Raw genomic sequence first — 24256 nt, 5'->3', positions numbered from 1 at the left:
ATTGCAAATTGTATGGCAAATGTTATCTTATCTTTAATAATAATTATAAACAACCAAAGAGACGCATCAAATGAAAACAAACACTAAACATTAAATGATCTTTCTTGTGCAGAAATCTCTCCATGGGGGTTATACTGGTTTTCCCGCTGTCTTTGCTTTGTTCGCTGACCCTTGGAGCTGACTCCGTCTCGCATATGTAAGTACATAAATGTCTCGCACCAATTGAGGCATTTCTGCAACAGTTGAAACGAACTTAAATTCAAACCAAATATGCAGCAACAATAGACGGATAATAATCAACATCAAAATTAAACAAAAAAATTCAAAGACAAAAGCCACAACTCATTTTGTCGACCTGCAAGAAAATAATAAATAAAATTAATGCATAAACTTATTCAAACAATGAGCAAATATTTTGCGTATTAATTTGGATATTTTTTTTGCAACGAAAAGAAGGAAAAATGTAACTGAATTTGCACTGCATAAAATCCATGAAAAACCCCATCCAAAAACTTATTTAATAGCCCTATATATTTGAACGAAATGGGCAAACAAGTGCAAAGAATTGTTAACTTTATTAAACATTGTTTTTTGCAGACCGTTTGAATTGGGTAAATAATCAATTAAGCATCCACTTCGTGATGTTATTTCTAACATTCATGTTACAAAATTTGTAACTCTCAAAGAAAAACATAGAGCCACACATTTTGGACAAATTAATTATACAAAATTGTACGTAGAATCAGTATCTGTACAGAAAGTGCTCCCCCCATCTATAACCAACTAAATGGATAAGTAGATTAAAACTAAAACTAATCTTGCACCACATGCACAGGTTTTTATACAGTTTAAAACAGTTGCATGCGCCTCTTTCTGTGTGCTGACTCTTAATATATATATAATCTATACATATATTTATAGATATTCCTAGGCTAGACTTAATCCATTAAGAGGGAAACCTAAAGCACAACCACAACCTTTGAGTTGGACACCTTTTGGTCAGTTATGTCGGGCATTTGGTTGCCAACTGCGCGTTGGTGCAGATTAGCCACGGGCATGCTGGCGGTGTTGCTGCGGTTGCTGACACCATTAATGCGCGACTCCTTGTTGTGGACACGCAGGTGGCTGACGAGACGCTTCTTGGTGGGGAATGCCTTGCTGCATATCTCACACTTGAATGGCTTATCGCCGGAATGCAGACGAACGTGGGCATTGAGATTGCTGGTGAATGTAAAGGCACGCCCACAGATGTGACATTTGTGCGGCTTTGCGCCAGAGTGGACCAGCATGTGCTTCTTGTAGCCGGACTTTTGCGACAATCCCACGCCGCATATCTCACAGGTGAACATCTTGGCGCCCGTATGGCTCACCTTGTGCTGCCGCAGCGACGACGAGTCGTAGTAGGCCTTGTCGCACAAATCGCAAGCATACGGACGCTCACCGGTGTGCGTGAGCATGTGACGCTTCAGATGATCCAAGGCGGCATAGCCGCGTCCACACTTCTCACAAGTGTGTGGCTTTTCCTCGGCATGGGTGCGCTTGTGAGCGGCCAAGCTGGATGTGGTGCGATAGAAACGATCACAAATGGGGCACTGATGCGGCTTGACATTTGAATGGGTGAGCATGTGCTCCTTGAAGTTGCGCAAATGTTTCAGCTTCTTGCCGCACTCGTCGCAGCGGTAGAGCTTCTCGTGGATGTGCGATCGCATGTGCTGATTGAGGCGGCATTGCTGGCGGAATGGCTTTTGGCACACTTTGCAGACATACGGCAGCGGCTCGCAGGGCAGTTGGGTCGACTCCTCCACTGACTCATCCAGGTAGTCCGCCTCCTCAACCTCGCACTCGATCTCCTCTTCCTCGCACGTCTGTGGGTAAGTATCTTTCGGTTAAAGAATGAATTCCTATCGCGGTATGTGGAATGAACTTACCAAAATATCCTCTGCTTCCTCTTCGACCATTTCCAGGCCTTCTTCCCCAATTTCCTCGATGGCATCCTCGGCGTGTATCACTATCATACGTTCATCGAGCAAATCAGCTGATGTTGCCTCGTCGATCACTTCATATTCATCCTCGTCGGTGTCCAGGGAGCCGAACTCATTCTTGATCTCATACTGAATGCCCCCCTGCTGGTATCCGTGCACGGTCTCAATCTCTAAATGCTCGGCTGTGGCTGCCACCAGCTGAAGCTGTTCAGCCTCATCTATTTCATGCTCGTCCTCCTGCTCATCCTCCTGCTCGGCCACCTCCTCGATGACGAATTCCTCCTCGCCCTGTTGCAGCTCGTTGAGATTCTCCAACATGATGGCCGGCGACTCGTCCGTGGTGGATGAGTCCGGCTTGGTGTTGTCCACCTCTACGTCGGTCAGCATCTCAACTGTGACGTACTCATCGAAGGCATCGTTGGCCTCGTTCAATCCCTGGCGCAGCAGCTCGTCCGAGTCGATGACCATGCGCTTGAACGCAACTGCTTGCTCCAGTAGCTGCAAGCAGTTCTGGCAGATGTGTTGCGGCATCGTCTCGCCGTCTTCCGGCTCAAAGGATAGACTCGAGCAATAATTCAGCATGTTGGCCAGTGTGGTGGTGCCCTCGGTGCCAATCTCGATCTCATCTTGCAGCGATTTATACAGTTTGCAGGCTCGTGTGCAGGTCCGGCAATTCATTACCACACTCCCAGCCTTGGTCGTCATCATGGTCGTGTTGGGAATTCTCCTACTTTAATTGCTTTATTCTGTGAGTTTGCTCGTATAATACCTAAATGCCTTACGATTCCAACTAGTTGCAATAATTCGCCGAATATTTATTTATTTTACTTCTTTTTGCTTTTTTGCCATTCATTCAGTGTGGCCGCGGACTTATCGATAAACTTACCGCACAACACTCAAAAATATACTAAAGTATATCTTCTCATATTCAAAACATACCGTACATTTTAAGTCATTATCCTCGATTTTGATACTCTTTTTAATATTACTTGCTATTTAGGATTCTTAGCACTAAAACTATAATTTTATCCGATCTATCAATTAATTCTCCACACGATTGGTTAATTTTCACGACTTTATTTTATTGGAATATTTTCAAATTTAGTTTAAAACTAAAAAGGTCAACCCACAAAAATGGCACATATTCAATCATATCCCACGCCACAAACTAGAGATGCTAGAGATGGTAACTCAATCATGGCAGTTGCTTTTCAAAATAATTGGTACTACTAAATACTGAGGATACATTTATAGATCGAATGAATTATTTGAATCTTGAAGAAAGCTGGTGATCTGCTGCCTACGATTGGCTGCATCTATCGTAGCTTGCATTGATTGGGGCGGTGGCACAGGTTTACGAAAACTGGGCGAGGCTCTGGAACCAAGTGTAGAGCCCGGTCGGTCTTCCTTTGATCTGCGTCGTTGGGAAATGTAAAAACTAAAGGGAAGGTGGAAAAATGTAACGAACGTTTGCTTACAATTTCAAAGACCTACCGTTCAGCCTCCCTTTTCTTGACCACCTGCAATTTAATTTGACGCACTCGGATGGCGAGTTTTCTGCGCTCCACGAGCAGCATTTGTTGCACGCGAAAATGCTGCTGGCACACGGATTTGGCCAATTGAATGTCCTTGTCCAATTTATCCAACTCCTTCTCCTGTCAGGGAGAAACATGAGCAACTGAAAACACCGAAAGTAGTTCATAATTTGTTTACCTTCTTCTCCTTGTACTTGTCAAAGTGTTTCTGATTGGTCCGCTGGAATTTTTCGATGTGGTCAAGCGCGAGATTCCATGGCTCCGGATGAAACATTTGCTTCAGATTGTTGGGCATCGCATTGTTTACCTGCCGGCCGCGCACACTCTTGTGGCAAATGGGGCACGTGTAGATGAGAGCATCGCTGGGCGTGCGTCCCAGGCAGGATTTTACGCACTTCTCGCAGCTCACGTGCTGGCAGGCCAGCAGGAAGAAAACGTGCCGCTTGAGTGCAAACTGCTCAAAGCAGCGATTGCAGTGTATCCATAGTTTATGTGACTCCGTCTCGGGCAGCGACGACGCCACGACAGCACCTTCCGCACAGACTTTGGGGGAATGGGAATGCCTGGACATGAATTTGGATATACACAAAAATAAAACTGCGTTGAAATTGTTTTTGTTTTGCTTATTTAACTGCAACTGCACTTGTGCCAGGGCTGGGATATCAGTGCTGCAAAATAATCCAGCTGTATGGCAACTCTGCCTGAATAACGGAATATGTAAAAACACAGACTTTTAATTGAACATAAAAAATGAGATGAACATTAAATAAAATACATAAAACTATTAGCTACTTGTGGCGCATGCGCTCAATGGGTTCCCTTGGCCGGATGCGATACCGCTTTGACGAACTGGACGGCGACATTGATGTGCAGTACAGATTATTATCCAATGTCTGAGTACGCTTCCGCTTCAGGGGCGGCCCATCATCCCCATCCCGGCTGGAGGTGCGCACCAGAGAGCCTGCTATCGAGGCGCAACGTCTGATCAGGGAGCCAGAGCCAGACGTTTCATTGTTCTCTCTGTCATTCTTGTCGCCACGCAGCGTGGCCGGCAGACGCATCATGGTGCTCATTATGGACCAGAGACGTCCAGTGCCCTGATCCCGCTTCTTATCTTTTCGCGTGGAGGCATTCGTGGGCAAAAATACATCATCCTCATCTTCCTCCACGACAAGACTTTGACCCACCGGCAGATCCTGGACACCACTGAAGGCTCTCACCTTGTGGCAATCTCGCAGCGGCGGACGAGCTCTGGGCCGATCCGGTGGCGATGTCACACGATGCATAGTGGATGACTTCTCCTTCTTGATGGCGGGTGAGAACTCGCCGCTTATCTGTCGCGGCACAATCGTCGGTCTGCGCCGCTCCGGTGTGCCCGGATTTGGTGTGTAGAACGTATCCTTGCTCTCCTCCTCGCCACTCTGCGAGGCTGCATCCAGGCTCTTGTGCGGCGTCTCAAACTTAATCTGCTTCTTGTTAATGGCAGCGCCCGAAACTCGAGTTATCGGTGTAATGGGCGGCACATGCACCTCTGCCGACTCCGAAGTGGATCGAATGATCTCCACACTCTCGCAGGAATTGTAAACGGTGGACCCGTTGCTCTCCCCCATGCTTGAGGGCATGGTCCTGGTGATGATAATCGACTCTGTGGTCAGCTTTTGGGCCGAGAGCATAAATTGTCGCTGGTAAACGTCATGGGGATGCAGCAAGGAACTCGCCGCCTCCGACGCACTGGACGAACTCTCACTTTGTGTGCGTCGAACGACGGGTGAAAGGCGTAGATCTAGAGCAGATGATCCAGCTGCTGCTGCTGCTGCCCCATCGGCCGAGTAGTTATTGTTGTCGCTGAGATCGAGACGCACACGGCGCTGCATGAGGCCGGTCGGGGGTGGAACAAGCATTGCACCATGCTCGACAAACGCCTTCTGAATGCTCTTGGACATGACCTGACGCAGCGGAGTCACGGCAGTCATTTTGCTGCGTGCGCCCATTTTCCAGGGACGTTGCTGCAGCTGTTGCTGCTGCTGCTGGATTGGATTTCCCTCAAGGGCCGGGCTTGCCTCCTCCTGATAGATGCTCGACACGTGTCCGCCGTTGGAGGCATTAAAGGTGAGCGGCTCCTTGGGCTTGGCAAACATCGACTCCAGCTGGACGGGGGTCGAAGTGGAACGAATTACCTTGCCCTTTTCGACAGTCTCATGCAGGCTGGACAACTGACCGATGCTGCGCCTAATCGAGCCATTGCTGATGGATGATATATTCCTGATGGAGGAGACACTGTCGCTGATCATCTCCTCGTGGGTGGTGACACGACTCTTGGCCTTCCAGCGCATATTGATCAGCGAAATGGGCGTCATGCCCGGCGAGGTTTGCGTGGAAATGCTGCTGGTGCACAGGGGCACCAGGGCCAGCGCCTGCTTCACAGTCACCTTGGATGCATCCGTATTGGCTGTCAGATCGCTTCTGCTGATGCCACTGCATTCCTGTCGCATGTCCACACACTTGCTGAACTCACGCAGATCGCTGATCTTTGTGTAGTTGCGCTGGCACTTGCGGCACCGCAGCGGCAGGTGGGCGGTCTCAATGTGTTCCAGTAGCTCCGCATAGATTTCCTCGCACAGCATCAGTGGCTTTCTCTCGCATATCGGACAGAACACGTAGATTGTCGTACGGCCCGACTCCATTTCGATTTTATGCTCGACTATGCCGCCGACAGCACTGGCCACAGCGAGGGGATCTCTCACTGCAATGGCGTGGGTGTTGAACTGATGCTTACTGCGGCATTTACCGCAACAAAATACACGCTGGCAGATGTGGCACTTGCCCTGGCAATCACAAGAAAAACAAAACAAATTAGTGGGTGGGTCTTCAGTTTAGTTGGTAATTACCTCATCGAACTGCCACATGTTTAGGCCAGTAAAAATAGACATGACATGAAATTAAATAAAAGTTTTTATTGGACAAAATACGGTGCACACGCACACACATACACGCATGCAGGAAATTCAACGGTTCTTTGTCGCCACGGAGTGTGCGGTAGTTTCAGGGTTGCTACATTTGATACGTTTATGAGAAGTTCAATTTATTAATTATTATTTATTACGATTTAATTTACTAAAATAATCAGCCCTTTCTATACTAACTAAACAAAAGCTTTGTCCTACGTCATGAAAAACAAATTTTGCCGCCGATATACAAATTCGATACACAAAAACAAGTAGTTCGATATATCTGTATATCGCTGCCACAGCAATATGAAGAAGGTGCGCGCTTTATTTACCCGTTATAACTACTATATTTATTTGTATAATTATAAATGACGCACTGAAACTCGAAAACTAACTTTACTTACAAGATGAAGGCAAATTAGAATTCCACTTAAATCGATTATGTGGCAATAATGTGCTGACAGACCTCACCTTAATTGTCAGTGCACCCTGCGCAGCTGCTGTGTTTGAACAATTATATGAAATTCACAAAATTGTATGTTTCAATCCAATATATCAAATAAAAGACATTAGCTGTCATTAAGCAATAGAAAATAGAGCCATGCTGGACAACGACAGCAGCAACAACAATTGCAATCCACAACAACTGCCACTCGGGAAGCTAAAGTTCGCGCTCTCTGGCCAGGATGGCGTCAAGCGACATGTCCCAGCACTGGTAAGTGAAAAGAAAGCTTTGTATATTTGGCATATTTAACACATATGTTGCAGGATGAGCATTGGGTGAGACGAGAGAAGCCCTTTGGTAGCTACATTTGCCTGATGAGCTCCTATTGCAAACTTAAGACGGCTGCCGCACTAGAGGAATGGACATTTACGGCCAACAATTGCCGCCAGGATATGGAGTTTCTGCTCAGCCTGAGCCAGCACGAGTAAGAATTATTCGGGAGTTTACAGTTCCAGCCAATAGCTAAACAAGTATTGTTTGTTTCTGCACAGATTCTGGTCATATATGGTTTACGAGGAGTCGGCTATGGCTGCCATTGTGACATTCCTGCAGCGAGCCAATCCCTACTACAGACAGGCCGATGTCAGTGATAATTCCGCACAGGATAAGGAGATTGCACAGGCCAACAAACTCTATGGCCAGCTGCTGCGGCTCGTTGTGCGTCTCATACTGCGTCTTTGCACCGCCAAAGAGTCCCCCTCAGAGTGGATTTCACCGCAGCAGCACAGCAGCCTGCTGTACAGCAATTATCTAATCTCTGTGCCGCTCCTCTTCGATTTGGCCATTGCTGTGGGCGATGCCGAGCCCCGAAATGTGGCACTGCTAACGCGCATCTTTGACAGCGTGCTGCGCATTCAGCCAGAGTACCAAAAGGATCTCAAGGAGGCGGTTGCCTTCTATGAGAGTGCATTTCTCAGCATGCAGATACAGGTGGAGAACGAGGGCTGTGAGGGCGCAGGCGGTGGTGCGCCCATTGAGGGTGATCTGGAGACGCCCTACGATGATGTTGTGCTCTTTGCCTTGGACTGTGCCTACACGCTGCGTCTGTTGCTGCATCTACGACCAGAGCTGGTGGAGACAATCGAGGAGCTGCGTTTGGTCCAAAGGTTACATTTCACTTTGGCTTTCTGTATCTCTCACTCTCTCTGTATCGCGTTTGTCTCTTTCTTATTCGCAGCATTGCCAATTTCTATGATCTGACGGTGCCAATGCTGTACAAGAATATTTATATGGTAAATCCTCAAGCGAATTCCCTGCGCTGGCTGAACGAGACACGCCAGCAATTTCTGGGCGTGGTGCGTGATGTCATCAGCTCACAGTTGACTGGCGGACGTGGACAGCAGCTGGTGGAACTGCTGCAGGAGTGCCTCTCCGCTCAAACCTTTGTCGTGGACTATCAGCGACAATATCCGCTCGAGCATGACATGCAAACGCTGCTCAATCGATGTCCCAACATGTGCGTCAGCTCTCTCTCTCTCTCTACAAACCCTGCCACATTGTAATCCAATTCGAAATCTTTTTTTGCAGCAAAAACTACAAAGTGGACTTTGTTGTTTCGGGTTATCAGAAGGCGGTTAGCTCTTGTCCGAGTGGCGTTATGGCCGAAGAGCTGGACGGCAGCCCGGAGGAATCATTCGATGCCGACGAGGAGGAGGAGGAGCTGCAGTCAGCGAACGTTTCACCACTGCCTCAAGCCACCAGCGGGTCGTCGCGTGACATTGATCTGGAGGTGAGCGCTGTGCTGGATGTGATGCCCGATCTGGGCATGGGCTTCATACGTGACGTGCTCACACGCTACGAGAACAGCGAGCAGGCAATTGCCGCCATTCTGGATGACAATCTGCCACCGGATCTGGCCGCCATGGATCGTCAGAAGGTATATGTGCCGCCCGATCCACAGGATAAGCAGCAAAGCCAAACGGGCATACGACATTATAATGTGTGCGATGGCGATCGCTACGATGTCCTCACACAGGACAAGCCCGCGTGCATTATCAAGCAGGGCAAGGGTCTGCCCGGTGGTCCGCGCAACGCGGAGCAACTGCTCGACGACAAGCGGGATGTGAAGCAGCTGAAGGAGCGCTATCAGCAGTATGCCATGGTCGAGGAGTCCAACCACGATGACGGTGAATATGACGATGAGTATGATGATAGCTACGAGGCCCTCAACGAGGGTCAGGCACCGCCAGTGAGTCTGCTGCGTGCACGCATGCAGGCGGCGTCAGCGCCGGTCGCAACCTCCTCTCACAGCGCTGCCTACGAGACGCAGGATCAGGAGGAGGATGACGACTACAGCACCGACAGCAAGTCCGACAAGGCGGCGCCGCGTGGCGGTGCTGACTTTTGTGAGAATCCCGAAGTAATACGCGCCCGCTATCAGCAACGACAAATGGCCAAATATGGCCAACGCGCTGGCGGTGGCGCTGTGCCACAGTCAAGTCACACTGCTGGCGTCACTGGTGCGCCCAAGGGTCAAGGGCAGACGCAGCAAACGCAACGCAATCGCGGCCACAAGGAGGCCAACAAATCCTCGCGTGCCAATCACAATCGCAAGGCAGGTGCAGCCTTCAAGCGTAGCAAAGGAATGATGTCCTAAAACACCGAAAATAAACCAATAAATTCCTTGCGCATTTTGTTTATTTGCAGTGCAAAAATATAATGATAATAAAATAGATATTAACTAAGTTTAACTAGGTACACTTTAGGAGGTTTCTTTGTCCATAAATTGTTGATTTAGTTCCTGCATTTTGGCGCTATGCGCCTCCACCTGCTTGATCTCTAGATAATGCTCCCTCACGTATGTCTTGAAGGGTGTGCTGAGCTGATTGATGCGCGTCATTTTTTGCGTGTCCGTGGCACTCCAGCGCTCCACATGCACCTCAAACTGGCAGTAGTGGCAGCGTAGCAGCTCCACTTCATGCACGAATGCCAGTCGGCCGTAGGAGCAGCGAGCGCAGAGCGTGCATGTATACTTGTGGCTGGCTTCACAGTCACTGATCAATGCCAGCTCGGGTATGAGACTTTTAGCTTGGTAAGTCCTGCAAACAGACAAAGTTAGCGTGGCAAAAGGAGCAGGAATGCAAAGTTCTACCATTTGCGACAATTATCACCATGTCCTGTCTCACAATTGAATACAAATGCCGCCACATGGCACATCTCGTGGAGCAGCGGCTTTATCAGCATTCCCGTTTGATTGATTTGCTCCCAGAGCAGAATGCGCGCTATGCGCTTGCCGTTTGTGCTGAAGCCCAGCTCACTGCTGCAGGGTGTATTCATGTTGGATTTCCACTCAATTTTTTCCTGTAGGCCACAATGGAAGATGGCATGATTGAAAACGCCGAACAGCACCTTGGCCAGGGCCACTTTGCACTTTTCAAAGTCACTCTGGCGATAGATCAGTGCCTGTGGATGGCACAAATTGATTGAAGTTCGAGCTGCAAGTGGGAGGAGAGGGAGATGTGTCAGAGTCAGTAAGCAAGAAAAGCAAACACCTTTTTGAACTAACGATTCAGTGACTCGATGAATCCATAGAAATGCGGTTGCTCCTCGAGGCAGGCAATGCTGCCATTGTGGCGACGACAAATGCTCTCACGCTGCTTCTCGCTGGGCAGGCAGCTCAGATCGATGGGTTCCTTGAGGAAAGCCGGCGCTTGGTGCTCTATGTACGTGGCATTTGCCTGGAATACCAGATCGTCACAGAACTTTGCCTGCCGCTCCTCAATGGTGCTGTTGGGCGCATTCACAAGCGATATATTCAATTTCCTCATCGGAGTAGTCGGCGGAAAGAGGCGATTGGGTGTCTCCAATGCCACTTGTATGATCGTCTTTGTTGGTGGACTCCGCTCGGAGTCCTGTAGCGATTTCTTTGACGGCGAGCAATTTGGATTATCTTCATAGTTGTCCATGGGATTGTAGAGGCGTCGGCGCGGCGCCATGAGGCCCAGGAATTTAAGCAGTCGCGTCTTGAGATCCGCATCATCATCGACGGACAGTTCGGGCAGTGGAGCATCTCCCACAATTGCCACCGGCTGGCTCAGATCAATGTATATAAGACGCTGATCGCGCTTGGGGCTTGCCGGGCTCGACGATTCGCTGCTGCTGCTGTGGCTGTGCTGATAGGAGACGCGCCGCGGCTTGCGGCTAGACCATTTGGGCTCTGGGCTGCCCACATCCAGGCTATAATCCTCATCGTCAGTGTTGTCCCAAAGGCTATAGGACTCATCCTCCTCCCCCTCTGGCTGCGACGAAGAGTAATCAAATGTTGTATCCAATACAGCACGAACGGCGCGTCCGCTGCGTGTCACAGTGGTTGCCTTTGGGCTAGTGGGTGTACTGGCACGATTATCCGATTGATCTGCAACTATATAGATATACATTCATCCTATATTATATCACTTGTTACCACGCACCCGATTTGCAGTTTATGGAAGGTGTTTTAACGGGACTTTTACGTTTGCGCGGAGGTGTCAGATTCATCTCGTCCAGACTGGAATCAGCTGTGGGAATGTTTTGGTTTTCAAAAATTATTCGGGGAGGATGGCAGAGCAGGTTCACTTACAGCTGTTGTCGTTGTCCTCTTCGGGTTCCGTCTCGTCGATGAAGCTACCAACCGGCGAATTATTGTCAAATGAATCCACCACCTCGGATGAATCGATGCAGCTAGCCTGTGGCGACGACGACAACGACGACGATGATTCCAAAATAAACGAATCAACAAAAACAACACTGCTGCTGTCGCCAATGTCGAGTGTATTTTCATCATCACTAATGCAAGCTTCGAGCATTTGGGGCAGTTTGCACGGTGAATATTCAGCCTCCTACAACATGAAATTAGTCGAATGCAAGTTAGAGCTGCAGCGGATACCGGCATTTGCGAAATTTACCGGACTTGTCTCATTGTCTTCGTGATCATCGTCGTTAATTTCTAAATTTTCAAGCATATTTTCCAACGAAATATTATTTCCAAACGACATTGCTAACTTTGTTTGTCATTCAACATTGACCGCAAAATTATCGATAAGATATACCCTCAAAAATATACCAAAATATATACTATGGCGTCTTGAAATAGTCAGGATCCAACTCCAATTACTTGTTCTGTGCGGTATGTTTGATCGAGAAATCTGCGGTCACATTGCTCCCCCACCAAAAGACGCCGCCTCCCGGTTTTGTTTTATTTTCTTTTAATAAAATTGATATCAAATTAACAAGACAATATGGGTCGCCGCTCCATTAACACCACAAAGAGTGGGAAATATATGAATCCCACAGACCAAGCACGTAAGTCCAATGCTTTAAACAATTCGAAACTTTAACCCCAAACCCCAACATAAATATTTTAGGCAAGGAGGCACGCAAAAAAGAGTTGAAAAAGAACAAAAAACAGCGACAAATGGTACGGGCAGCGGTTCTCAAGAACAAAGATCCATCCCAGATACTCGAGGAGATGGAAAAGATCGATGAGATGGGTAAGTTGCCCATCACAGGCACCGTGAAACTGCCCCAAAATGATGCAGCGGCTCTACATTTTTTACTTCTCCCCCGACAGAATACAATGTGTTGCAGCCGTCGCCACTGAATGAGAAAGTGCTGCGGGATAAGCGCAAGAAGCTAAAGGAGACCTTCGATCGTGTGATGCGGCTCTATGTGAGATTACCCATTGAAATAAATAAAACAGAAGATGAAAAACTAATCCTACATTTTCTTTGCAGCACAATGACGAGCCGGAGCACTGGGCAGAGCTGAAGCGCAAGGAGGTAGAGTACGAGAAGAAGCGCATTAAAAAGCAACAATACTACGAGAGTGTCAAGCACGCCCAGAGTGTACAAATTGATGAGATTCCACTGCCTGCGCCTGTTACACCGGCCGCACCGGGTCCCACACCAAGTGTAGCGCCCGTTGGCACTGGCTTTGGTGTGGGCGTGGGCATGCGTGTGCCACCGCCGCCCATTGCACTGGCTCTGCCACCGTACGCACCGGGCGCACCGCCGGGAGTACCCAAGAACAGCGATGCCGTGCCCATTGAGGTGCAGCCAGAGAAGCCAATAGATGAGGAGGATATGGATTGGCTGGGCGTGCCGCCGGGGCCACCGCCCGATCTGTTTGCCATGTCCGAACTGGACTCGGATGCCGAGGGCAATACCGACCATGACAGGGAAGGCGATGAAATCGAGGACGAGGATAAGGAAGAGGCATCAGAGCCAATCGCCCAAAACATTGACGACTTCATGAAGGAAATGGAACATGTGCATAAGCGCAAGCATCGCAAGCTCGTTGCCAAGGCGGATGACAGTGCAGACGGTGGCTCTGCTGACGAGGATGACGATGAACCGCAGCATGCGATGTCGGTGCGCAGCCACAAGGACAGTGACTCGGACAATAAATCGAACCTCAGCAGCGACAGCGACGATGAGCCCGATGATGATGACGACGACGACGACGATGACGAGGATGAGGATATGGGCGTGCAGCCGACAAAAATGGAACCGATCAAGCCCCCCATTGTGCCTGCCCTAACGACGCCCGCTCCACCAAAAGCTCCCACACTGCCACCACTGCCGCTGCCGCCATCGTCGTCGGTGCCGGCACCACCACAGGTGCCACAGTTGCCGCCCATACACAATATTGGGCCGCCGGCTATAATGTACCGTCCGCCGCCCATGCGTCCGCCAAATCCACACGCTGGTCCTGGCTTTGGGCTGCGCATGCCACCAGGTCCACCACCCGGTTCGCGGCCACCACATGCACTCGGTCCCATGCCAAGGATGGGCATACGCATGCCGCCAGGCCCGCCGCCCGGTCTGCCGCCACGCATGGCGCATCACAACAAGCAAGGCGGTCCGCCAGCACCACCGCCGCCAAAGGAATCGGCCAAGGGTGTGACCACCATCACCGCCAAGCCACAAATTCGGTAAGCAAAAACGCAAAAATTTTTTTTGCCCATTTGTTGACATTCATTTCTTTCCGCACACAGCAATCTAAGTGCGGACGTAACGCGCTTTGTGCCCTCCACGTTGCGCGTGAAACGAGACGATCAGCGTCGCGTGACGCGACCAAAGCACCCGGGCGCAGGTGACACGGGCCATGCACCGTCCGAGTCTCACAGCAAGCCGCCCACCAAAGACGATGCCTACATGCAGTTTATGAATGAAATGCAGGGTCTTCTGTAGCACTCCCCGCATCAGGCGGGAGGCGGGATGTGGGTGTGTGTGGCTGTAAATTAAATAATTTTAGTCTTAGATCAATTCAAGTCAACCAAAAAAAAAAAAAAAACCAAAAGGATTTGGTTTTTATTGAAAAAATTGTCTTTTGGTTCTACTTGTCGCTAAATCTGTCTCGCTCTTCTCTGTGCAACAACAACCAGGCTGTTATTACTCAGCTACCCCACGGCAGATGGCGCAGTGGGATATTTGTGTGTGAGAGAGAAAGAGAATGAGGACGGTGGAACTGCTGCTGCAAGTTTATTTTTTTGGATACATATGACCTGGGTAGCTTTCCTGGGAATATGTGGTTTGAAAAAATTTTGCAAAAAGATCGGCGATTGCCTGATCATTGTTTGCCGACATATTCAAAAATGATAGCGAGGATGGATGTGCGGACGTTCTACGCTTACTGTTTACGAAGCTGTAAAACTGTTTAGGGTCCTTTGAAAAACGTATCCTGCATCGAAGGAGGTAGTTCCTATAGCATTGAGCATTAAGAACAGTGAAGTTTGACCGAGCTATTAAGTAATTAGAAAGAGAAGAGGGAGAACCAACTTCTTGAGCTTTTTTAAATAGTCTTGATTTTAGATTTTTTAGACTGGATAACTCTTTGGTGAACCAAGGAGGTTTCGCAGATCTAGTCGGACATGAAAGTGGGACACACGTGTCAAAAATTGTGTCAAGTACATTATAAAAAATGTTTGTGCCTTCAATGACGTCACTGCACAAGTACAGAGCGGACCAATCAAAATTTCGAATTAAGTTATTGAGCTTCGTAAACTCGGCTTTACGAAAGCAGCGGACGCGTTCAGATAGCCTACCCGCACGATCCGATACAGTAGGTCCAATATCTATCGACACTTCGAAAGTAGGATGATAGCAGTCTTCAGGTATAGTGAGCGGGAGTGCTCGTGTTAACAACGCTACGGTCGGATCCGAGACAAAGCACAGATCAAGCAATCGACCCAAGGAGTTTTTTACATGGTTGACTTGAGACAGGGACAGGTCTAATAAGCCATCAATAAACTCATGTCGTGACATGGGCACAAGGTTGTTTGACTCGTTAACCGAAGACCAGACAGTACCTGGCAGGTTGAAATCCCCAAGAACTATTAAATGGTCTTTATCTGATAGCGAGGAAGAAACAGTTTTTAAGGCAGACAAATGCTGCTCGTATATTAGTACATCCGAAGACGGTGGAATATACGAGCAAGTGACATAAATAGACTGGCCGGGAAGAATCAGTCTAACACAGAGGAATTCCAGGTCTTGTGAGACCTGGACTATGAAAAGTTCCGACGTAAAGTTAGAGTTTACTGCAATCAGAACCCCTCCTCCACGTCGAGACGAACGATCATTCCTATAAATTGTGTACCGATCTGCCAAAACTTCGGAACTAAGAATGTCCGGCTTTAACCAGGTTTCGGTAAAAACAATAACATGGGATNCAATCAAAATTTCGAATTAAGTTATTGAGCTTCGTAAACTCGGCTTTACGAAAGCAGCGGACGCGTTCAGATAGCCTACCCGCACGATCCGATACAGTAGGTCCAATATCTATCGACACTTCGAAAGTAGGATGATAGCAGTCTTCAGGTATAGTGAGCGGGAGTGCTCGTGTTAACAACGCTACGGTCGGATCCGAGACAAAGCACAGATCAAGCAATCGACCCAAGGAGTTTTTTACATGGTTGACTTGAGACAGGGACAGGTCTAATAAGCCATCAATAAACTCATGTCGTGACATGGGCACAAGGTTGTTTGACTCGTTAACCGAAGACCAGACAGTACCTGGCAGGTTGAAATCCCCAAGAACTATTAAATGGTCTTTATCTGATAGCGAGGAAGAAACAGTTTTTAAGGCAGACAAATGCTGCTCGTATATTAGTACATCCGAAGACGGTGGAATATACGAGCAAGTGACATAAATAGACTGGCCGGGAAGAATCAGTCTAACACAGAGGAATTCCAGGTCTTGTGAGACCTGGACTATGAAAAGTTCCGACGTAAAGTTAGAGTTTACTGCAATCAGAACCCCTCCTCCACGTCGAGACGAACGATCATTCCTATAAATTGTGTACCGATCTGCCAAAACTTCGGAACTAAGAATGTCCGGCTTTAACCAGGTTTCGGTAAAAACAATAACATGGGATGAAAATGTGAAACTATCCATAAAAAGAGTGCTCAGCTTACTACGTAAGCCGCGAGCATTTTGATAGGCTACAAAGAGGGATGTTAGTTTTTTGACTGCAAGGAATTGCAGTGGGAAGAGGGGAATGGAGCAGAGGAGGAAGGACCACTGGCCTCACTACTAGGAAGAGTTATGGGGGGCCTATTTTTCTTCTTAGCCTTAAACTCTTTCACAACCAGGTGCTCTGGCCAAAATTTGGAAGAGCAAATGGTCCCGAAATGAGTTGGAGACACGCTAATCTTGAAAGAGGATATCTCCCTGGCATATGAGAAATTAAACTTCTCCACCTTTAAACCAACGGCTTTTATTTTGCTTTGTATAAAAGCAGTTACATCATTAGATGTGAGGTCAGGGGCAAGCCGAGAGACAAAAACTTGCCGCTTTGGTGGGACTCCCACCAGAGGTTTTGGCACCACAGATCTGGTACCTGTGACGGCAATGTCCGGTGGTCCGGGACGTTTATTAACTGGTGGGATCGAAATAGATGGGATGGGCTTTGGAACGGACTCGACAGACACGGACGCTACAGTACTAACTGGCTGCATGTTCTCCGAGATGATCGGCTAAAACAATGAACAAACTCTGCAGGTTGTTGGACATAATCATAACCTATTATTCTGTTTACTTAAATCTTCAGGATTCTGATTGTTTAATTATTAGCCAGACAAATATGGGGGAGTTCATTTTTTTATTTGATTTAATTTAAAACACTTTAAAGGAGGAATATTTACATTTACACACACACATAGAGGAAAAGAAAATATTTACATTGCAGTTTCTGAGTAGCAGATGCATGCCGGTCATTTGGCTACATTTGCGTGGACCCGGGGCGGCGATGATCCATTGCCGATTGGAGCCTTGGCCGTTGACTTCTTGGCAAATGGCCGCAGCTCAATAATGTCCGCCTTGAGGGCTCTGAAGCTCTTGCGCAACGAATCGGAGACCTTTTTCGTGTAGCTATTGCTGTTGCTGCATAACGAGAGCTTGTCCTCGCCGTGGCCACGTCGATCGCTGGACAACGGACGCAATTCATCCTCCTGCTGGCCAGCAGCTCCTTCGCCTAAATTATTCCTCAGATACTTGCGATTAAAGTGCAACTGTGGGGTGCCCCACTTGCGCTCCAGCTCTTGGCCATTGTTCGTGTTGGGATCATCCTCCGAGTCGGGTGTGGAGGCAGTCGCATCTCCATCGCCCTCGGGCTCCATCTCCACATCCACCACGCCCATGCCCTCCTTGTATGTGCGCGTAATAATCATATTCGCGGGCACACTCTTGCCATTGACGCCCGCATTCTTTGTCTGCTCATAGTCGATGGGTACGGGCAGACTCTGGCGTGGCGGCTTGGCCCGACGCGGTGACTTGACCGCCAGCACGCTCACGCGATAGTGCAGCACCTGCTAAAAGGAAGGGAGAGCGTTAGTAGGAATCATTAATGGAGAGGCAAACACACACACACACACACACCTTTTCGGTATCTATGAAACGAGAGAGCTCGTTCAGGGGAATGCTCACGCATGTGCCATCCATGAGAATATCCCGATCGTATTCGCTGTGAACGGGAAACTTTTGGGTCATGGACAGCGCCTCGTTGTCCGGCTGCAGCAGCGTCACCTCGTAGGCATAATTGTACTTGCTCTCGCGACGATTCGAGGTGCAGGTCATGGTAAAGAGGATGCGCTGCTTGTCGTAGATCTCGTAGAAGTTAAACATTTCATCGTGCGCCTGGAAGACATAGTAGCCGGTGAGGGGCTTGCGTCGCACCGCCATATTCCACACCAGATCCGAGCTGTGTGTGCGGAATAGCTTGTCGGCATGCTGCTCCTCCAGATGCTCCTTCCACTGCACCTCCCTGCCCTGCCACTTGCACTCGCCCCATACACGGCCCATAAAGCATTTCATTGGCTTGTATATGCACTGCTGCTCATGCCAGGGTAACAATGCCACCGGCATGCGCACCTGGCAACCACCAGCTGCATGGCTGCATCTGAAATGTGCCTTGGCACACAGCGCCTCAACCGTCAGGGAGCGTGAATTGGTGAATGATTCCTGCACAAAAGATAACGGGGAAAAAAGATCACTTGTTATGCGGCTGTCGATGATGTCAGTCATTAATTTCATATTCAGTTTCAAGTGTTTCCCACTGTCATTCCCATCCCTTTCTGCCCCCACCCCTCTCTCACGAACGTCATTAGATAAGATTTTGGCATACCGATAAGTCCGATAATCGATACCCGATAACGTTTGGACACGTCCGCTGACGTCAAGTTACCTTGCACAGTGGGCACATAAGCAATATCCGTGTGCACTGCTCACACACACTGTGTCCGCTCTTGCACAGCAAAATGGGAGCCTTCATGGCGCCAGCGCAGCCGGGACAGCGCAATTCCTCAATCAGACCTTCATAGTGCCGAGCAGACACAGTCGTTGGTGGCTCTGCCGCTGCTGCTCCATTTGGTTCCTCCGCTGTTGCCGCTGTACTTAGTGCCGTTTCCGTTAGACTTTGGCGCATCAGCGTGGCTTCAGCGGCTCCATTTGTCACCGGACTACGTCCATCACCGGAGCCAATGCTGCGTGTGCGACTCAGCATGGGTGGCTTTGGCGGCGGCGACATAGGTGAACGCATTGTCACCACATTGGGGCTGGGTAGCGTGGCATATTTGACATTCAGCACGAGACTGTTTGGTTTTGCTTCCACTTGCACTTGTTCCTCCTCCTGCTTCTGCTTCTCTTCCACTTTCGTTTCCTTCTTCTCGTTGGTCTCCTCACTTATCGTGCTGTTTAGAAAGATGCGACGCTGTTCATTGATCTGCTCAATGGTCTTTAGCTGTCCGAGTATCTTCAGCTCCTCGCCGTTGCTACAGATGGATGAGGATTCACCGGCAATGGGTGTTGTCGCCTCAATGCCATTGCTGGCCACAGATACAATTTTTTGCTCACTACCGTTGCTGCTGCTGTTGCTCATGGTGTTCTAAGTTATATTGTGTAATCACGGCCAGTTGCTCCAGCACAATGTTTGTGTGCTTTGCCCGTTCGTCTTCTTCTGGTTAGTTTGTGGCTTCGTACCGGTGCTGGTGCTGTTTCTGGTGCTGGGTCTCTCGTATCTTATCAGAGAGACGCCTGCCTAACTAAACTAACTTGGCTGGCAATCGATTTGGATTTCTGATATACCCATAAGTGTATACCCGGGACCCGTCCCGTACATATCAAATGTGCGACGACAACCCATTTGCTTTTTGCTTTCTACTTTTGGTCTTCTTGGTTTTTGCCTCTGTCCCGCTGCCGCTGGCGCTGCCGTTTCTCCCCCGTCTTGTTTCAATTATCTTTCGGCCAGTACTGCGGCACGCCCCACAGCCAAATTGAAATGTTTGTGAATCTGAATTATTGGCCATTGGCGCGGCTTCCTCTCCGTTTTGTGCGCGACCTTTTCAATGTTCGCCCCTGGGTTCTCGGTAAGTACCGTTCGTTTGTTGGCCAAATGCCGCAGCCATCAATGTCAAGGTGTTGACGTGTTTTGGGGTTGTTATTGTTATGTATATATGGCCTGTGCATGTAATTTCTTTAAGCCCCAAACAGTGGAAAGTGGAAAGCCCTTGCCGGGCCAGGCCTCGCCAAATCAAAGAAAGAAAACAAAAGCGCCAAAAAAGCGATACTTGCGATCGGTAGGCCATGACCTGGCAGACATATCGAATGGGGTTTAACTCTAATTAAATCAAGTTGATTGGCTACAGTTTTAGTGGTATTTAGTAATTGTTTTTTGTCTTATTTAACTACTATTTACTGCTGTACCCTGGAAATACAGCTTATCCTTCATTTGATGTGCCTGCCATTATCGGCTCGGTCAATCGATATTATTATCGAACTAGTTTTGGTTCTTCTCTGCAAGACGTTGAATTTTAAATAAAAGTTTGAACTTTCGGTACTCTACAACTGACTATGGTCCCCTGCCACCTGTTTAAAACTATCAAAACAAGACAGACCAAACGCTGATTTGAAATTTCACTGTGCGGTTTCGTGTATGGAAGATTAGACAATGACCAAGACGACTCCGGTTGGGGCCAACACATGCACGAGTCTCTCATGCACAGAGCATACAAAGCGCAGACGATGCCTATTTACATAGCAAATCTTATCGTGCTTATTCAACTAGTTAGCTTAAATCATGTAATAAAGGAATTGAGAAACAGCTGAACAGTTGGCGGACAATCGGCCACCCTATCGTCGTCAATGTGACGGTGAAGGTTAAACGGCCGCGTCGGCATTGGCATTGGCATTCAGTCGTCCAGTAAATTGCGGTGCGCGCGCAACCACGGGCAAGGCAGGCAGCATCCATTTAACTCTATTCCATTTCATCTGGCCGGTAAACGTTAACCATCGTCATGGCCCCACCACGTCACATACTTGAACTTAGCCGGCAGGAGCAGCGTCAATTCATTGACTCATTCGACATGGTCATCAGCGATTGCGATGGCGTTGTCTGGCTGCTTGTGGGCTGGATACCAGGCACTGGTGCGGCCGTCAATGCCCTCAAGTCGGCCGGCAAGCAAATCAAATTTGTGTCGAACAACAGCTTCCGCACCGATGAGCAGTACATGGCGAAGTTCGAGCACATTGGGGCCAAGAATGTGCACGACGATGATGTTGTGCATCCGGTGAAGACGATTGTGCGATATCTGCGTAAGCATAGGCCCGGTCAGCGTGTCTACTCCCTCATGTCGCTGGAGGCTAACGAAACGTTGCGTAAGCACGACATTGACTTTGAGTCGCTGGTGAGGATGGTGTGGCAGGTGGCCGTTGGCAGTTGGCGGAGAGTTAATTATTGATTGCCTCTCTCTCTCCTCTCTCTGTACTTGCAGCAAGTGAAGGAGCATTTAACGGCTGCCTCGCTGGTGGATCATTTGAGCATTGACAAGCCCGTGGGCGCTGTACTCTTCGACATTCATCTGGACATGTCGTACGTGGAACTGGCCAAGGCCATTAGGCATCTGCAGCAGAACGATGATTGCCAGCTGATAGCCGGAGGCAGCGATGTCATCATGCCACTGGCCGAAAATCTCAATGTTGCCGGATTCTTTGACTTTCTGGAGCATGTGAAACGCTATACGCAGCGCGAGGCCACATTTCTGGGCAAACCATCGCCCATTCTGGGCGAAATGTTTAGCGAAATGTTCGACATTAGCGATCCCAAGCGCTGCATCTTCATTGGCGACACCCTCGTGCAGGATGTGCAATTCGGCAAAGCGTGCGGCTATCAATCGCTGCTTGTGCTCAGCGGTTGCCTCACCAAAGAGGACATGTTCAATGCGCCCATCGACGCACAGCCCGACTATTATGCCGACAGTCTGGCTGACTTTACGCAATTGTTACAGAATATACAAGAATAGAATCATAAAAAGGAAAGGAGCAAACTTGCTTTATTCGTCGAGTGTCGAGTCGTGCTGTTGTCACAGTTGTGAATTTTAAATCTCCAAATCCTCGGGATGATACAGTTCCGTGAGCAGACGATACACATAGGAGGGGGCATGGCCACCGCTAGCACAAAAAATTAATATATATTAAAGTTGTTTGCGTTACTTGTTGAATATTGAATGATATTTTACTCACGTATTGGATATGAAGAGCGTCACCAGCTCGGGTGGCACATAATCAAACATGGGACTGTAGACCTTGGCCTCGCGCGCTGGTATCGAATCGTATGGTATGACATCCTCGGCACAACCCACCATATTGAAGGCATCCTGTTCGCATAGATGCAACGGCGACAGCTTGTACATGGGCGCCAGGACAATCACCGGCACGGAATAATGCTTGGCGGCCAGCGCCACCGTATAGGCACCGCAGGCAGCACGCAGTCCACCATTGGCCAGCACACTGTGTGTGCCAATGATGACCTTATTCACGCGCGACATCATAGCAAATATCGCTGCATCGGGTATGACAATTATCTCCACATTCTTCTCTGCTGCCAAGCTGGCGGCCAGATTGTGACCCTGCAAGAGACAGAGAAAAATCACTTGTTGAGATTCCCCTTTTTTGGTTTGGAGCGAGTTGAACTCACTCTACAGGCGGGCGCACACTCTGCCACAATGATGGTGAGGAACTGACGCTTCTTGATGGCTCGCTTTAGAAAATTCTCAACGCTGCGCGAGTGTCCCAGCGTCAGAATGATCTCCGAGGAGTGTATATGCTCCTCCGCCTGCACGCAAATGTTCTCTGAGCTGGTCTCCAGCTCCGTTTCGACCTCCTGCAGATGATCGAGCAGCGCCTCGCGCAACCCCTGCTGCGGCACCGAATAGTCAACGCTGACATTGCTCTCGCTGGTCTGGGTGACCAGTTTGTGGAGCGACAGAGAGGCCTGTGAGTCATCCGCAAAGTGCTGAACTTTGGCATGCAGCAGATCGAACTCCTCGCGTGTCAGTTTCAAGATGCGACGTGCTATGTTCGAGGTAACAGTCTCCTGTGGCAGGGCAGCCTGCAAGATGCGGCACTGCGCCCGCACAATCTGCATAAGGGCACTGCATTGGGCAACATTGAGAGTGGTAAATACATAGACGACAGCCAGTTCTCATACTTACTCGGCATTCTTCCAGCTCTTGCTGATGATTATGTACTTGAAGATGTCTAGCGTCTTGTTGGTTATGCCGTAGGAGCCCTCCACCAAGCTATTCAAAGATGAAGAAAAAGTGTCAGCACTGGTGTAAGTGCTTGAACTCTGCGTTAATTGTTAACTTACCCCACTTTGATGGCATGTATTAGCTGGGTGACCTCTTTCAGTGGCTGTTCGCGCATTTTGACCCCCGCACGTGTGTTTAATGTTTAACAATTCGCGTTAAAAGTTAATAAAAATGTGGTAAAAAGACGTACGCACTACCACGGACTGTTATCGATACTGAAACAGCTGTGCGTGGTGCGCACCAAACCGAGCCACAAGCTGAACAAATATTAGCATGCAAAATGGCATTTGAATATTATACTTATACTGCCTTCATAGATATTACTTTAAACTGACCACTGCTCAAATTTGCATCAATTGAAATAAAACAGGTGGTTGGGGGGGGGGGGGGTTGATTTATTTCCGCTTGAATGAAGATGTAGTTGTTTTTTCTGAATCGCTAAATGGCCAACACTGGCGGCAACTGTGTCATCGGTTATCGGCAAAGAGAGGCCGATGTCGCAGCAGCAGCAACAAAACAATAACAACAACAACAACCACACAGCCAGAAATGCCCAACGATAAAAACTTGCCCTGGCCGCCGCGAGAAATGGGCTGCTCCGAAGCTTCAGATTGTTGTTTACGTGTCTTCTTCCGAAAGCTGAGGACGCTACCACATTGACCGACCCACCGACGCACAGTTCGGTGGCAGTAATAAGACTGCCAAGTAAAAACGAAAAACCGAAACATTTCCAACCGGTAACTGAATACCCCGGATTGATCTCCAGCGTTTGTTTATTTAACTGGCTGCTGTCTGCTCTGTTCTATTATAATTCTATTCTGTTTGTTTCGGCTGGCTCCACTCTTGTTTGCTCTCGCTCTCTGCAGCACACACAAAAGGGGGAAAACAAGCATTAACAATGAATATCCATAGTGAGTAATAAATAGGTTTTTAGTTGTCTTTGAACTCTACACTAATTAATGTCATAATATGCTGCCTGCTCCCATTTCTTATCGTACAGTGAACACAAACACATTGAAGTACATCAGTTTGTTAACGCTAACGCTGCAGAATGCAATCTTGGGTCTCAGCATGCGCTATGCCCGGACCAGGCCAGGTGAAATTTTTCTCAGTTCAACGGGTGAGTTGTAAACATATTTATTTACGTGGACAACTACCACGCAAGCAGCCGCTGCACAGGCACTTGCTGGCATTTTGTGTGGGGGGGGGGGGGGGGGGGGGG

The 24256-nt window shown here is 48.7% G+C and overlaps 10 protein-coding genes across 14 annotated transcripts in view; 4 read left to right on the top strand and 6 right to left on the bottom strand.

Moving 5' to 3' along the window:
- Positions 1-591: 591 nt before the first annotated feature.
- Positions 592-2843, bottom strand: LOC117588554 (zinc finger protein 391). Its single transcript, XM_034279936.1, has 2 exons — positions 1929-2843; positions 592-1865 (listed from the first exon to the last, which is right to left on the bottom strand). The coding sequence occupies exons 1-2, from the start codon at positions 2688-2690 to the stop codon at positions 960-962; spliced, it is 1668 nt and encodes a 555-aa protein (XP_034135827.1). The 5' UTR covers positions 2691-2843; the 3' UTR covers positions 592-959.
- Positions 2844-3086: 243 nt separating this feature from the next.
- Positions 3087-4185, bottom strand: LOC117588288 (RING finger protein vilya). Its single transcript, XM_034279466.1, has 3 exons — positions 3696-4185; positions 3477-3637; positions 3087-3420 (listed from the first exon to the last, which is right to left on the bottom strand). The coding sequence occupies exons 1-3, from the start codon at positions 4086-4088 to the stop codon at positions 3231-3233; spliced, it is 744 nt and encodes a 247-aa protein (XP_034135357.1). The 5' UTR covers positions 4089-4185; the 3' UTR covers positions 3087-3230.
- Positions 4186-4236: 51 nt separating this feature from the next.
- LOC117588284 (mitosis initiation protein fs(1)Ya) lies at positions 4237-6558 on the bottom strand. Its single transcript, XM_034279461.1, has 2 exons — positions 6406-6558; positions 4237-6342 (listed from the first exon to the last, which is right to left on the bottom strand). Exons 1-2 carry the CDS (start codon positions 6445-6447, stop codon positions 4306-4308), a joined length of 2079 nt encoding a protein of 692 aa, XP_034135352.1. The 5' UTR covers positions 6448-6558; the 3' UTR covers positions 4237-4305.
- Positions 6559-6944: 386 nt separating this feature from the next.
- On the top strand, positions 6945-9598 carry LOC117588283 (activating signal cointegrator 1 complex subunit 2). Its single transcript, XM_034279460.1, has 5 exons — positions 6945-7180; positions 7234-7394; positions 7462-8076; positions 8148-8426; positions 8498-9598. Exons 1-5 carry the CDS (start codon positions 7067-7069, stop codon positions 9564-9566), a joined length of 2238 nt encoding a protein of 745 aa, XP_034135351.1. The 5' UTR covers positions 6945-7066; the 3' UTR covers positions 9567-9598.
- Positions 9590-11991, bottom strand: LOC117588286. Of its 2 annotated transcripts, none has more exons than XM_034279462.1 (6): positions 11854-11991; positions 11529-11787; positions 11380-11466; positions 10476-11330; positions 10062-10404; positions 9590-10008 (listed from the first exon to the last, which is right to left on the bottom strand). In XM_034279462.1, the coding sequence occupies exons 1-6, from the start codon at positions 11941-11943 to the stop codon at positions 9672-9674; spliced, it is 1971 nt and encodes a 656-aa protein (XP_034135353.1). In that variant the 5' UTR covers positions 11944-11991; the 3' UTR covers positions 9590-9671. The 2 variants fall into 2 exon arrangements, with proteins under 2 accessions (XP_034135353.1, XP_034135354.1); XM_034279463.1 differs by having other exon boundaries at positions 10476-11324.
- Positions 11992-12092: 101 nt separating this feature from the next.
- Positions 12093-14222, top strand: LOC117588287 (WW domain-binding protein 11). The gene is made up of 5 exons (XM_034279464.1): positions 12093-12250; positions 12313-12438; positions 12519-12616; positions 12682-13880; positions 13944-14222. Exons 1-5 carry the CDS (start codon positions 12187-12189, stop codon positions 14137-14139), a joined length of 1683 nt encoding a protein of 560 aa, XP_034135355.1. The 5' UTR covers positions 12093-12186; the 3' UTR covers positions 14140-14222.
- A 2871-nt stretch (positions 14223-17093) lies between these two features.
- On the bottom strand, positions 17094-19664 carry LOC117588289. 2 transcript variants are annotated; one of them, XM_034279467.1, is made up of 3 exons: positions 18633-19664; positions 17828-18409; positions 17094-17760 (listed from the first exon to the last, which is right to left on the bottom strand). In XM_034279467.1, exons 1-3 carry the CDS (start codon positions 19323-19325, stop codon positions 17164-17166), a joined length of 1872 nt encoding a protein of 623 aa, XP_034135358.1. In that variant the 5' UTR covers positions 19326-19664; the 3' UTR covers positions 17094-17163. The 2 variants fall into 2 exon arrangements, with proteins under 2 accessions (XP_034135358.1, XP_034135359.1); XM_034279468.1 differs by having other exon boundaries at positions 17095-17757; positions 18633-19655.
- Positions 19665-20591: 927 nt separating this feature from the next.
- On the top strand, positions 20592-21944 carry LOC117588293 (glycerol-3-phosphate phosphatase). The gene is made up of 2 exons (XM_034279473.1): positions 20592-21129; positions 21217-21944. The coding sequence occupies exons 1-2, from the start codon at positions 20740-20742 to the stop codon at positions 21742-21744; spliced, it is 918 nt and encodes a 305-aa protein (XP_034135364.1). The 5' UTR covers positions 20592-20739; the 3' UTR covers positions 21745-21944.
- Positions 21750-23260, bottom strand: LOC117588292 (translation initiation factor eIF-2B subunit beta). The gene is made up of 5 exons (XM_034279472.1): positions 23094-23260; positions 22936-23022; positions 22419-22875; positions 21965-22350; positions 21750-21892 (listed from the first exon to the last, which is right to left on the bottom strand). Exons 1-5 carry the CDS (start codon positions 23147-23149, stop codon positions 21820-21822), a joined length of 1059 nt encoding a protein of 352 aa, XP_034135363.1. The 5' UTR covers positions 23150-23260; the 3' UTR covers positions 21750-21819.
- A 261-nt stretch (positions 23261-23521) lies between these two features.
- The window catches only part of LOC117588290 (UDP-N-acetylglucosamine transporter), a 2786-nt gene continuing 2051 nt past the window's right edge, over positions 23522-24256 (top strand). The window contains exons 1-3 of one of the 3 annotated variants that reach the window (XM_034279471.1): positions 23522-23771; positions 23901-23945; positions 24035-24154. In XM_034279471.1, the coding sequence (XP_034135362.1) occupies positions 23933-23945; positions 24035-24154 (133 nt within the window). In that variant the 5' untranslated portion in view covers positions 23522-23771; positions 23901-23932. Of the gene's footprint in view, positions 23946-23988; positions 24155-24256 lie in introns of those variants that run through there. The other 2 variants (XM_034279470.1, XM_034279469.1) reach the window with 2 other exon arrangements.

This window comes from Drosophila guanche, unplaced genomic scaffold (assembly GCF_900245975.1).
Source record: "Drosophila guanche unplaced genomic scaffold, DGUA_6, whole genome shotgun sequence".
Lineage (NCBI taxonomy): Eukaryota > Metazoa > Arthropoda > Insecta > Diptera > Drosophilidae > Drosophila > Drosophila guanche.
This window is presented reverse-complemented; position numbering and strand designations above follow the sequence as displayed.

Coding starts and splice junctions, on each gene's coding strand:
- LOC117588554 (XM_034279936.1), bottom strand. CDS start 2,690: ATGATGACGACCAAGGCTGGGAGTGTGGTAATGAATTGCCGGACCTGC. Junction 1,866..1,928: donor AGGAAGCAGAGGATATTTTG/GTAAGTTCATTC, acceptor ACTTACCCACAG/ACGTGCGAGGAAGAGGAGAT.
- LOC117588288 (XM_034279466.1), bottom strand. CDS start 4,088: ATGTCCAGGCATTCCCATTCCCCCAAAGTCTGTGCGGAAGGTGCTGTC. Junction 3,638..3,695: donor ACAAGTACAAGGAGAAGAAG/GTAAACAAATTA, acceptor TCTCCCTGACAG/GAGAAGGAGTTGGATAAATT. Junction 3,421..3,476: donor AAGAAAAGGGAGGCTGAACG/GTAGGTCTTTGA, acceptor CCTTCCCTTTAG/TTTTTACATTTCCCAACGAC.
- LOC117588284 (XM_034279461.1), bottom strand. CDS start 6,447: ATGTCTATTTTTACTGGCCTAAACATGTGGCAGTTCGATGAG. Junction 6,343..6,405: donor ACATGTGGCAGTTCGATGAG/GTAATTACCAAC, acceptor TGTGATTGCCAG/GGCAAGTGCCACATCTGCCA.
- LOC117588283 (XM_034279460.1), top strand. CDS start 7,067: ATGCTGGACAACGACAGCAGCAACAACAATTGCAATCCACAACAACTG. Junction 7,181..7,233: donor AGCGACATGTCCCAGCACTG/GTAAGTGAAAAG, acceptor CATATGTTGCAG/GATGAGCATTGGGTGAGACG. Junction 8,077..8,147: donor GAGCTGCGTTTGGTCCAAAG/GTTACATTTCAC, acceptor TCTTATTCGCAG/CATTGCCAATTTCTATGATC.
- LOC117588286 (XM_034279462.1), bottom strand. CDS start 11,943: ATGTCGTTTGGAAATAATATTTCGTTGGAAAATATGCTTGAAAATTTA. Junction 11,331..11,379: donor TTCCATAAACTGCAAATCGG/GTGCGTGGTAAC, acceptor ATATCTATATAG/TTGCAGATCAATCGGATAAT. Junction 10,405..10,475: donor ATTCATCGAGTCACTGAATC/GTTAGTTCAAAA, acceptor TCCCACTTGCAG/CTCGAACTTCAATCAATTTG.
- LOC117588287 (XM_034279464.1), top strand. CDS start 12,187: ATGGGTCGCCGCTCCATTAACACCACAAAGAGTGGGAAATATATGAAT. Junction 12,251..12,312: donor GAATCCCACAGACCAAGCAC/GTAAGTCCAATG, acceptor TAAATATTTTAG/GCAAGGAGGCACGCAAAAAA. Junction 13,881..13,943: donor ACCGCCAAGCCACAAATTCG/GTAAGCAAAAAC, acceptor TTCCGCACACAG/CAATCTAAGTGCGGACGTAA.
- LOC117588289 (XM_034279467.1), bottom strand. CDS start 19,325: ATGAGCAACAGCAGCAGCAACGGTAGTGAGCAAAAAATTGTATCTGTG. Junction 18,410..18,632: donor TTATGTGCCCACTGTGCAAG/GTAACTTGACGT, acceptor TCTTTTGTGCAG/GAATCATTCACCAATTCACG. Junction 17,761..17,827: donor GTTTCATAGATACCGAAAAG/GTGTGTGTGTGT, acceptor CCTTCCTTTTAG/CAGGTGCTGCACTATCGCGT.
- LOC117588293 (XM_034279473.1), top strand. CDS start 20,740: ATGGCCCCACCACGTCACATACTTGAACTTAGCCGGCAGGAGCAGCGT. Junction 21,130..21,216: donor ACATTGACTTTGAGTCGCTG/GTGAGGATGGTG, acceptor CTGTACTTGCAG/CAAGTGAAGGAGCATTTAAC.
- LOC117588292 (XM_034279472.1), bottom strand. CDS start 23,149: ATGCGCGAACAGCCACTGAAAGAGGTCACCCAGCTAATACATGCCATC. Junction 23,023..23,093: donor ATACATGCCATCAAAGTGGG/GTAAGTTAACAA, acceptor ATCTTTGAATAG/CTTGGTGGAGGGCTCCTACG. Junction 22,876..22,935: donor AAGAGCTGGAAGAATGCCGA/GTAAGTATGAGA, acceptor TGCCCAATGCAG/TGCCCTTATGCAGATTGTGC.